Source organism: Epinephelus lanceolatus, chromosome 17 (assembly GCF_041903045.1).
Source record: "Epinephelus lanceolatus isolate andai-2023 chromosome 17, ASM4190304v1, whole genome shotgun sequence".
Lineage (NCBI taxonomy): Eukaryota > Metazoa > Chordata > Actinopteri > Perciformes > Serranidae > Epinephelus > Epinephelus lanceolatus.
The window spans coordinates 17179935-17192798 of NC_135750.1; the positions used below are offsets into that span (position 1 = coordinate 17179935).

A 12864-nucleotide genomic window follows, 5' to 3' on the forward strand; every position below is an offset into this window, starting at 1 on the left:
CAAAGGCCACAAGCTGTAGATGAAGTGAAATGCATTTATTTATCAACTGTGGTTTAATTTCGTAATTAAGAAATTAATTATCGCAGTGGTTAACACACGGAGATAATTTATTTCTACACCCGAGAACAAATGATTGTGCCAGAAAATGAAGACCTGTAAAACTAGGAGGTTAGCACAAAGTCTGCTCTGCTTCAACCTCCACAGTGCAGCTACACTTACAGAACCCATTAGTAGAATCATTGCTAAGAAAACTGAAATAAGTGGAAGATGCAAGCAGCAATTAATGTGCCCTCCCACCTTCCTGCACATTGGGGTTACTGGCGGGAAGCTGGTTGGCATGTCTTCTGAGTTTCTGAGTACAGAAAGGGCATCAAAAAGTGAGGGGGGGGGGCGCTGTAGATCCAGTGTCCCACAACCATGCCCATTTAAACCACCAACTCAAAATAATTACTTGATCAAACAACCGTAACCTCTAACCCCTTACTCTAACCCTGTAACCCTAACCCATACTCACGGGTGCAAAGCTTTGTGATATTTTGTGCACTATAAAGTCCTTCAACATGTTCGTAAAATGAAAATGAATGCAAGATATCCAAAATGGCTGACTTCCTTTTGGGGGGAAAAAAAAAAAATCATAAGCTCTTGATGATGAGAGCTATGATCCACTCAAATTTCATGATTGTCAAAGCAACTTTATCCAAAAAAAACAACGCAGGTGTACTTATACTTCCGATGAGACTGTTCGACAAAATATTGAACAATTCCTTCCAACTAACAAAAATTGAGAAATTTGGAAAGTGTGTTTAGCGCCCACCAGTGGCTGACAACTGGCACTGTTCAAACTAAAAGCACTGTTACAGTTTCTTTTAAAACATTTTTTTCAGTTAAACTTTGTTTTTTCACAACCCAACAGTCATACAGTCACATACACAACAACCCAGTTCTCCATGATTTTAATTATGATGCTAAAATGTTACTTTTGCTAAATATATATATATATATATGTATATATATATATATAATTGGCTGCTGTTTCGTTTTTGTTAACCTAAATCAATCTGTGACTGTTTTTAGTTGATAACAAACATTGATAAACTAGTTCATGTGCTTTGCCAGGTCTTTATATGTCTGTGAACAGATTTTTGTCAGCGCCATAACATCGCAGCAGTGCAACATGTAGTTTTGAAACTTTACAGGTGTGTAGTTGAGATCAAAATGAAAGCCCAGTGGGTGTGGTCCCAGCAAGGGGTCAGATGTAGGGGGTAAAATCTCGATTTTACGCTCCTGGCCGATGTTCACTTTAAGTCATGGATCTCTGTTTTGCAGCTGGAGTGATCCCACTGCAAGGTGGTCTGTATTCATTATTCTCCTTTTGGTTCCTTCACTCTTGATGCCAGTTTGGAGGTCAAGGGTTGTCCTGTTTTTGTATTCCTCCCCAGTAATGGTTGACAAGTGTTTGGAGGAAGCACGTCCTTAATCAGGTCAAGGGCGACTTCACCCTGTGGCTTGAAGGAGCACATCAAGGCAAGATAACAAGATAAACTGGAGTGAAGAGATGCACTTCAGTTGTTGTAATGACCAGAGTTGTCTGGCAGGTGGCAGTGTTGAACAACCATGATCAGCCTGCTGTGTTAGGACAGCAGAGCAGACCCTCATAAGAGAATGGCCTAACACCTTAATAGGAAGCACACATACTTAGTACTATTTTTTTTAGACACACTTATTTTTGTAATTTTAATACGCTGAGAATTTGGTTGTGTGTTTGCTGGTGCTTGTTTGTCATTGCGACTTTTTGGCAGCTTTTAAAAGTTTCTCTGAAGTGATCGCTTTGTTACAGTTTTTGAAGATATTTTTTAATAACTTTAAAAAAAATCAAAATACGAGTGCAATTAAAGTAACTTGTTATAAACAGTCATAAAGGAACTTTTATTTGGCTCTGATATCATTTCAATAAAATCTCTCAGTTTAAATGTTATCCTGAAACATCCGTCTCTGGCTTACAAGGTACAGGTTAAAATCATGTTTCTGCCACCCAGCGTCAACGGGGTATCACCTTAAAGCAGTTCTTATATTACTGTGCTTGTAAAAAAACAAAAAAACAAAAACAAAGAACAAAAAAAAAAAAAAAGAAGAAATGGTAAGTGACATAGTGACATACAATATTTACACTTTACAATGGCTTTTAAACATGTTACAGTTATGCAAATAAACACATTACATTTAGGATTTACAAATGGCATAAACATTTAACGACTAATCGACACAGCACTAACAAATATTTTCCAGCAGGTAGCGCTTACTCGGACTGTCGGACACATCTGAACACCTCCAAAACAAGAAAGTTGCACACTTCTGCAGGGACTTCAATCATTCTGCAGCAGTCAGGAGACAAGCACTGCATTTGGACACACTACAAATATAAAATGCATCATCCAAAGTGAACACTGACACAGGTAAAACATAACTGCGCTGTAAAGATTTCACCAGTTGAATCCCTCTTGGTATAACAGCAAGTCAACAACAAATAACATCAAAGAAATGAAGTGCAATGCCAAGCTCTGAATCTGATGCACAAAGCTGTGAATGCATGAATAATCTCAGCGTTCGAGAAAAACAAAGCCCTACAAAATCCAAATGGAATGTTACGAAGGCAAAAAAAAAAAAAGACAGGACAGATATGGTAAAAACATCTTGTTGGACACGGTCGAGGGGGAGCTTGGAAAGCTCACAGCGCTGAAGTCATCCCGCTTGGCTCGCCCACTCGAGGACAAAGTGAGTGTGAATGTTAAACATACAAACACCAGAGTTAATGGTGAATTATTTGGTGTTGGTGTAATTCTCTGGAACACAATCAGTCTGTCAAATCTGTTGAGACTCCGCAGCAGCGTCTGCCAGTATCAGGAGAGCATGTGGAGCGTCCAACGCGTGCCCCGAGCAGTGTGTCAGAGCCGGCCTGAAATGTGTGAAAAGTACTTTTCCTGTTTAGTGCTCTACCGCGAAAGTGAACTTATAAGGGAATAAAAGAGCCTGACTGTGAGGCTGTGAAATGAGCTGATCGGATTAATCCCACAATAAAAACGCAGTGTGAGTCCAATGTATTTCATTTCAAACAAGATCTGATTAATATCTACTTTGTAGCACCGTGGTGACATGATAGAAAAGATGTATTTGGCATTGAATACATCATAAAAATATAAAAAACTGAATAATTAACACTGCTCGATGGCCCACAAGCTGCACTGGCAACATGCTGAGTTGTGCTCCATTTCCCTTTATCTTCATTTTAACCCAAAGACAAACTCTTTTAGCGCTTCACTTATTCAAGCAACTTAACTGGTTATAAAAACATCATATATTTCAGCATTTCATTGAGAAAAAAAAGTATAAAAATCACAAAAGAATGCAAAAGAAATATTCTAAATCACACCATGATTCCTTCTTTTCTGAACTTTTCCGTGGGGGAAAATCACTCTTGATCAGAGTGCTCTGTGCACAAACTGGTAATACCGCAGTTAAATAGTTAAATAGATAAATAGTTCATTGGTACCTGAGCAAGGACAACAAAGCACCTTATAGAGGCGTAGCACCGAGGTGTGATGTTAGCCCCCTTTTACTGGAAACTCTGTGATGCTTCCGACTGTCCAAGAGGTCGTACAGAGTCTCAGTAATTAGTGCAAATCAAGAAAGTCTTCGTCTGTTGGTCGGACATTTACTCGTCCACGACATCAAGAGCTCAGCAGTCCTTATTAGTCTTTGGTGGTCTGTAGGGCAACATCGGCACGGGTCTGAAACAAGAAAACATGATGTCATCACCACAGTGCAGATAAAATGTGTGATATCAAATACAATCAGCAACATGTGCATGATAGTTTATTTTACTGAAATACAAATTCATGTTATACACTATAGCAGTGATTCCCAAGTGGTCCAGCCATGGGATCCAGATTTCTCCTTAGATTAAGGTCAACAGAGTTTAATACATTCAGCATCATACTTGCATGTGGCCATGTCTTCGAGCTAGTTTGCTGTCTCTGTCAAGTAGCGTCAATCACTCTACAGCAGGAAATGGCACTTCAAAGTAAAACCTTTTTGTCGGAAATTCACTGTAATTAAAAATTAAGTGTGCTTTTTACAAACTTGACATGTTTGCGAGTCACCTGTGGTCCATTCAGAATGGACCTGCAACCCACTTCTGGACTGCGACCCACCAGTTGGGAACCACTGCACTATAGTATATACTACTGCAAAATATCCCCTTTTGGACATACCTTGTTTTGCTAATCTGATGGCAATTTTACAAGTCGGCATGGGCAGATAATGAGACAATGGGTCCCTGGGCACAGACATGCAGAAGGCCCCACCAACTTTAGCTTCTTTTTTATTGTTGTTTTGCATCTTTTTTGTACTTATTTTGTGTCTTTGTAATCATTTTGAGGGTCCTTGTATTATTTTTTTTGTAGTTATTTTTTGTCTGTGGTTGTTTTACCCTCTATTGTGGTCACTAGATATAATATCAATATCAGTAGTTATGGACAGATAACTATTGGGGTCATTGTATGCGGCTTTGTAGTTGTTTTGCCCCTTCTTGTCGTTGTCGTGATTCTCTTTATGTGTATTTGCCGCTGTTCTGCATCTCATGGTAGTTGTTTGTGTATCTTTGTAGTCATCTTATGCTTCTTTGTGGTTATTGTGAGTCTTCTTGTGGTTGGTACTTGTCTCCTTGAGTGACATTTTGCAGGTAGTGGCCAGGGAGAGGTTCAGTGATCCATCTGTGCATGTCAGTCCATTATTTGAATAAGCACGAGTCTCTTAAAAGACAACTTTCAAGTCACAAAGGTAATCATGTTAGGACGGCTTGATTGTGGTGACATTTTTGATCAAACTAAATGCTACTCGATACATGTAAAGGCTACAGCAGACCAAGGTTAGAGCAGTGTGACAAAGCTATCTCCTCTCATGCACAAACAAAACAAAAGTAGTTTGATAAACCAAGAGACACGACAAATTAGCCAAGTTGCTGGGGAGGGGTTTCTCAGATCAATCAAAAAATGATCAAAAATAACAAAATGTATTATGAGATTCACTAGTGAGAGGAGAGGGCGAGTGTCCCTTTCACTCACACTGGTCATCAATTCAGGCTTCAGTAGAAAAAAACCTTGAAATCCATCAGTGATGCAACCTGTGTCCTTGATATTTCTACTTTCCCTCAGTGTCACCTCCTCCTCTTATGAACCAGGTGACAAACAGCATGCATTGTATCTCATATCTGAATAAAGCTGGGACAAATATTTATGTAATGGACATGTAAGTCATTACTTTAACAGACAGAAGAAGCCAGTGTTATATATTCCATGTCTGAAAAGGGCTACAAAGACATGGCATTTCTGTCACGTTGCACTGACCTGCTGGGTAAAGGGATGGTGGGTGGCGGCCTGGGCACAGTGGGGATAGGTATGGGGAGGGGTCCAGTTCCGGGGAGGTGGACCCCTCCTGCTGTGACACTGTGACCCAGCCGAGAGCTCCTCCCGAGTGGGTCTGCAGGTAGGGGTTTCTGGGGTGGACTGGGTTTCTCAAAGTCCTGAGGAAGAAAGAAGAGCTCAAATTCAGTCCTTCAGGTCAATTCTATAAACACATTTTGATATATACAATAAAATGTATTTAAATTCTCCAGTATTTACTGCACAGAGGTGCACGATCAAGAATTAGGTGTCTTGTGGAATGTTGGATTTGTTTCTGAATTAACTGATTTTTAAATGCAGAATAGCACTGTACTAACTTGGTCTTGAAGCATTGTGAAATATCCCGTTTGCTAACTGACGTTAATTTGAAAAACACCACAAATCAAATTACTCTTATCTTGAGCTATGGCGTATGGAAACTGTCACCTTCTACCTCCCTTTGAATATGGATTAGCTGTGTGGCAGCTATCTGAAGACAAAGACAGACACGTTTCACTAGAGGGCACTGTGTTATCAGTATCTCCTCTGCATTTCCACAGCTAACACGAGATGAATCCCAAACCACCTCCCCCTCCTCTGTCTCTGCCACCTCTGTGGCAGTGCTCTGTGAGTGTAGAAGGTTATCTGAATGAGGTGCCATCATGTGTTACTAATCTACAGCAAGGAGGCAAGGCAGTGATAAGCATCTGCTACCGGCAGCCAGGGCTACTGTCACACACGCACACATATGTATGCGCAAATCCTCCCAACACCCACCCACACCACAGCACACACTCGGAGGAGTACATGGATAAACTTAATGTAATATGCACACGGAGAGAGAAAAAAAAAGTTTTCCACATCACGCATGGATAAGACTTAGAGTGCTGGAAGGTTTAAAACATTCATGAGCGCAGTCAAGACGTGACTGAGTTTGTCACATCAACATGCAGACTTACAGTTACAAACCTGTGAGTGTTCAGTGCTGTGTGACGCTGAGGGCTCACACGCAGAAAGGTTTCACATCAGCAGAACTTTGCATGAAGAAGATTTTTATCCTAACTTTTATTTCTTCGCTGCAAAAAGTGTGTAGAGACCCCTGTCTACATACTGGAGCTGTATTTCATCATTTTGGCCCAAGTGGCAACATCAGAAGTTGTAAAATGTAGCCAACGCGCAAGTGCCCAAAAACTGCAGTTCATCAAATGGCCACTCGAGGCTGGCTCAAAAATCGAGTCAATTGTTATAGACCCTCACGTTAACATGCCAAACTTTACAGCAAATAAACATGTTTACAGCCCAATGCTTTTGGCCTCTATAGCTAATTCCCCCCTTCATGACAATTGTGCGAGTGGTTATTTATATCTCACCTGTTTAAGTGTTATTATAACTTAAACTTATGCATAATTAAGGGCGTGGTCGCTCTGAGTGAAAGCTGGGTGCCATCTGTTGACGATCTGCTACCACGCCGACAAAGTTGGGCAGGTTACGTAACTATGGTGTAACCCCAAACTCACAGAGCAAAGGCTTAGCCGTTCCTTTTCCAATGTGTTTTCAATTTATCAAAGTTTAATTGTAACATTTCGGTTGCCTAAAAAAAAAAAGTCTTCTTCAGCATTTAATTGTACTTAAAGACCCTTTCAGAAGTCGGATGTTCACTTTTTCTGGTAAGAATGGTTTTAAGCCTGTTTTTAGCTAGGGAAAATTAGCATTAGCATTATTACAGTTAACCAAAGACTGTAGATGCACCATGCTAACTAAGCTAGCAGCTAGCATTAGGATTAGCTCCACCCTATTGTCAAAAACTGGTCTGGTTTCAAGAATCAAAGATGGCAACAGCCAAAATGCCAAACATAAGGCTTCAAAATAGGAGTCCACAACCCAGTGGGTGACGTCACAGTGGCTACATGCATTACTTTCAAACAGTCTTTGGGCCCTTTGGTTTCAATTATTTAACGCTACAGCAAACTATGATATTTTAGACAGCAGCTTGAGCTTCAAACTGTGTGGCAACAGATCAGAGAAGACCTTTTCTTGTTTCAACATGACTGACTCTGGCCTGCACAGACAGAGCCCTGGCATAACACTATCCAGCACCTTTGTGATGACCTGGATATCTGCTATTTCTGCTGTAGCATGACCAACTATCACGCAGTGGTTCGGTCTCTGTCTACATTTGGCCCTGTATGTTAGTTGAAATAATTGAGAGATATATCAAATTAGAACTGCAGATAATGACTGTATTAATTAGTGATTAATCAGCTGTTTATTTTCTCCATTAAACCAGTTCGGCTTTGGTCTATAAACTGTTGGAAAACAGATCAAACCCCATCACAACTGACCCTATGCTAAGTCCCATACATGGATGCAGACTGGCCAATCATAGCGAAGCATCAGGCCGGCGCAGACCAGGGTCTGCTTTTGCTTTTTAATGATTATAACAGTAAAAAAAAAAAAAAAAAAAAAAGACCGACCCTGCTGTACAGGAACCAGTGAAGGGAAGCAGGGAAACTTTGCTGATATTCAACCAGCTGTGCGTCATGGGGGCAGATGAATGTTGGCGATCCCTGCCCATCTGGCGGCGGAGGTCTGGGTGCTGGCTGCAGCACGGGGGGCAAAGCCAAACAGTGTGAAGCCACACAGCTGGTTCAGTATCAGCAAAGTTTCCCTTTATATTCATTGTCTTGTGTGGCGATCAGCAGTGGTGTGGTGGTTCACTTTTACACTGTGATCTGTAGCCTATAGTTCGGCTTTAGCTTCTAACTATCTTTGTCTTTTTAACCTGTTGTTGCTGCTGAGTCAGTTTGACATCCTGGATATATCCTTCAAACACAGACTGTAGACCCCTCTGTATGCTTCTCTCTGGAATCACTGTTTCATTTCTCCAAAAAAAATATGATGATATTTCTTCAGGGAGTGCAGTTAGTTACTCCGACAGCTTGTCGGACCATCACAAAAGGGCAGGGCTTAGCGAAAGGTCAATTCCCCTACAGCCCAAGCTAACGTCTTAGAATTGTTTGTTTTATTTGAACAACAGGCAGGCCTTTCTAATAATCATAGAGGACTAAGAAAACCAAGAAAACACTGACATTTGAGCAGATAGAGCAAGGTCCTTTTTGGCCCATTTTGCTTAAAACTTATCTGAAATTCACTGATGTTACAAACTAATAACTTGAGACATATTTCAGCCATAATCCAAGGTTACATCTTCCCCAGAGTATCACAAGTCACACTACAGTGTATTTATTTGTCTACTGATGGTCTGTAAGAAGTTATTAAAACAACAAAAAGCAACAATTCATTCATGCCATATAATATTTATTAGCCAAGGTGCACCGAAGTGGCCTCTTTACTGAGAGAAAATTATTTTTACAAACTGCAAAATGTGCAAAACTCTCTGCATACGACAGCCCAAAGCTCTTCAGACGCAGTTAAAAACACGAGATGCCCCGCGGAGGTTGAAATGTTATGATGCTTTAATCAATTTGAGCTCCGTTAACGGCACAGAAGGTCCGTTGTACTCTGAATCTGCATCCTGGTCCCATGTGGATACTGTTCCTATACTTGCTGAGAGTTTGGGGGTAATAAAATCTACACAGTAGGGGATTTCTATGATTTAGGCAAAGTGTATATGAGTATTAACTGAAGCTAACATTATCTCACATACAGTGCACCACCCATTGTGATCTTTAAGCACAGATTCGTCCCTGACAAACTCCTACATGTGTAAGTTATGGATGATTTAGCTAAAGTGAAGAATAACTCCTCCAGAAACATACAAAAGCAGGCTTGTTCTCAGAGGAGTGTACAGAGGAAAACAAAGATGTAAATGGACAGATGCATCCACTCAAATGCAAGAATAATCCAGGACCCATGTGCATTCTAATGCCGCTTTTGGCACCAAACCTCGCGATGTAGCTGGAATCTTGGTGGTGTTCACATGTCTTAATTCAAAATGAAGGATTGCACTGTCCTCCGTGGCTTGAGAAAGATCTATGAGCGTTGGGCTTGCAAGCACCTTTCAAAACCCTCCGGAGGAGCTGAAAAATGCGTGGTCGTCTGGCCAAAAGCAAAGCTATTTTTCTGAGGTTCCTGAAAAGATGACATTTTGGAAAGGCATGATTTTCCCTCCTCAACAGTGCAATGCTCCAGTCTGCTTTTGTGGTGCAGCTGAACAGGGTTTGAGCTTGTTTGCATCACATTTATTCGACTACAGGTTTGTGATATGTATTTTTCAAGATAATAACCAGCAGGTGTGTTTGGGAAAATTCCCAGCTCCCGCACTGTTTTCTTTTCATGCACTGCCTCATTGTAATAGATGAATGATCGGCTTTATTCCCCCGGAAATACCTCAACATTAATGGAGTGCAATTGGCACACAGGAATAAGATAGCCTGCGAAAAAGTCTTTTAAAATGAGACATATTGGCTCAGACAGCAGGTGAGGTTGTGTCAAGTTTTACAATGAGCTTGTAATACACTTTCTATTGAGGGATTGATGTCCTGTACGTCCTTGCTGGACTGTTATTAAATCCCAACAGAATCCCCTCTGCTGTTTCTGACCTACAAGTGCCGACTCCACTCGCTCCATCTGCTTCATTACAGCGAAATGAGCTGGTAGATATTAGCAGGTAGTGCAGTTTCATTGTTTTGGCAGGCCAGAGAGCTGCCTTTTTATAAAGCAAGCAGCGGCCTCTCAGCTAAAGTGCATCACGCTGGCACACGTTCATGTCAATCAAGGTTGATGTGCTGCAGTGCTCGATATGGACCCCAGCAAAACCATCAAGAAGTGGATATGATGCCAGTTGGTTCTGCTGCTCAGTGGTAGAAGTAGTATTCAAACCCTTTGCTTCAGTAAAAGTACCAACTATGGATGAGTGAGTACACCATTATCTGTATCTGTGTCTGTATCTGTTTAACCGACTAAATTATATGTATTTGTACTTAGAATGGCCGGAGTTTATCCCAGAAGTGAATGGGGTTTAAGTCGAAAGTAGCTTGGGCCTAATCAGAAGTTGCTATGTTAAGCCTCAAATTTATATGAACTAATGAGAATCTGCAATATTTATTACCTGCGAGAAAAGTATTTACAGAACAGCCTCAGCATTGAGCTGAGAATAACAAATCAAACACAGCTATTTTCCCTCATCACGAGTACAGATAATGACATGTTTTACTCATATGATACTCGTACTTCTTAAAAATACATGATCTGTACCGGATACTTGTTTCATGCGAGTATTTGACTCAACCCTAGTACCAACACAACAATGTAAAGAAATACTCCATTACAATTAAAAGTCTTGAATTTAAAATCCCACGTAAGTAAAAGTACTAAGGCATCATCAGCAAGTGTATGTAAAGTCCAAATGAAATGGTATTTCAAGTATCATAACAGTGAAGCCCTGACGATGTAATTTCAACTGGTTAGTAGTAGTAGTAGTAGTCAGGGGCGATTGCTCTGAGACAACAAGGGAGGCTGAACTTCCCCTAAAATATCATAGAAGAAATGGTCAAATATGCACTATTGAATTTACATTAAAATAAGAATTTACATTGCATTAAATGTGCGCTAGGATGCGTTTAACATCATGACAATGATGTTCAAACGTCAGCTGTTTATCACCAGTTTTCAAACGCGACCTCCCTGTCATACATTCTCGTGTCAGCACGTTGATGCGGAGCCTCCAAGCATTCCTATGAGACAGCGCTGAGCAGGTTTTTTTCATGCAGCAAAGCGAGACGATCATTGGATAAATGCGACAAAATCGTCACTTCCAGGGAGGCTCAGCTTCCCTGGGACCTAATGGAGCGGTAGGCGGGAGAGGACGCTCGGTGTATGATGATGATTGGAGGAATTGTCTAAAAGGCTGAACCCCTTTGTGACTGACAGCGCGTTTCGAGCTCAGTCCCATGCGGATATTTGCAAGCGGAGTCTTCTGACAGAGTGCCGTCTGGAGTGTGGTTCTATGGCATGAATGTGGTTGAAAACGGCTTCAATTCAATGTTGCTGTTATAAGTTACTGCCTCGCTAGCTGTCCCAGATACCTCTTTCAGAAAAGTGAACAAATTTTTGTCAGTGTGCCTTTATAGCCCTGTGGACATGCTGTTACTAGCTAACTAACTTAATCTTAGCTCTCTGTGGCTAAAAGTTGCAGATTAATTTATGGGGTGGATGTCATGATATTGACTGAGATTACTTGGTACTTGCCTACATAAGCACACGTCATGTTTTCTTTAGCAGGAAAACCCTGATTGGATTTTTGACTTAAGAATACTGTTGATTTTCTTTTTTTCTCCACATATATTGTTAAACAGGGGCACAATATGTCCAGGGATGTGTCTCTGGGTTTGAGTTGGAGGATTAAAAAGACATTTTTCATTTCATCTCGACTTTAAAGTGAAAAATTGAAAGTAATGGTTTGAGTTGGAGCTAGTTTCAACTACTCTACATTCAGATGATTAATGGTGATAGACAGAGGACGTTCTGCAAGAAAACTGTGAATTACATTTTAGAACTTTTTTATCTTTATTTTTAAAAAAATATTGAATAATTTAACCTCATTGGGCCTCAAAGAGTTAATTAAATAAAACCATCTGAAAAAGTCTAAACGAAAACTGTTTGATGGAAATGCTATCAACTTATACACATCTAGAATGTAACAAGAGACTTCAACTAGACATGACTTTCTTGAGACAACTTACAAGCCAAAATTTTGCGAACTGCTGGTTTCATCTTTACCAGAGTGTTGCATTTTATAAGCTTTTTATTTTAATTATTAACAAATATTAATCTGAAAGTGAAAACTAGTAATTATAGATGTAAAATAAATGTAGTGCAGTGAAGCAGCCCACAATATTTGCTTCCAAAATATAGTGTAGTAGAAGTATAAAGGAGCAGAGAATGGAAATACTCAGGTACCTCAAAACTGTGCTTTTACTTCAGTAAATGTACTTAGTTATTTTTCAGCACTGCTGCTGCTCACCTGAATGATTAACCTTGAGGGTATAAGGATTGATCCCCTGCACGCCTCCCTCTAAGTCCTTCATGCTCTGGTTTTACATCTGGGATAATGTTATGCTCTCTCTCCAACAGAGAGAAGGTGTCACATCATAAAGCTAACGTCTTCCTCTTTTTTTTAAGCAGCACGCGTCATTCGATCCTCCTGTGCCCCCTGCTGCGGCTCACAGAGCGCCGACATCCAGCACAGCTCCTCTCGCTGGAAGGTATCAGGATTTGGATGCACCACCAAATCCACCAGACAGATGGATTTACTATCTACACTGCATCCGATACCGCTGGCTCAGCAGAAAGCAGCGCCTTACTCAGGAGCTGGGTCACAGAGAAGGAGACGGATTGAATTCTGCTGTCGATATGTGGGCGCGCGAGTCGACCTGCAGTGCAGAAATGCAGTGATTTCCGGCTC

At 40.7% G+C, this 12864-nt stretch overlaps 1 protein-coding gene across 2 annotated transcripts in view; it reads right to left on the reverse strand.

The window, feature by feature from the left end:
- Positions 1–2973: 2973 nt before the first annotated feature.
- The window catches only part of adam12b (ADAM metallopeptidase domain 12b), a 139532-nt gene continuing 129641 nt past the window's right edge, over positions 2974–12864 (reverse strand). Inside the window, exons 22-23 of one of the 2 annotated variants that reach the window (XM_078160843.1) lie at positions 5403–5578; positions 2974–3785 (exon numbers count right to left, since the gene is read on the reverse strand). In XM_078160843.1, coding sequence (XP_078016969.1) covers positions 3734–3785; positions 5403–5578 — 228 coding nt within the window. In that variant the 3' untranslated portion in view covers positions 2974–3733. The remainder of the gene's footprint in view (positions 3786–5402; positions 5579–12864) is intronic. The other variant, XM_078160844.1, reaches the window with a different exon arrangement.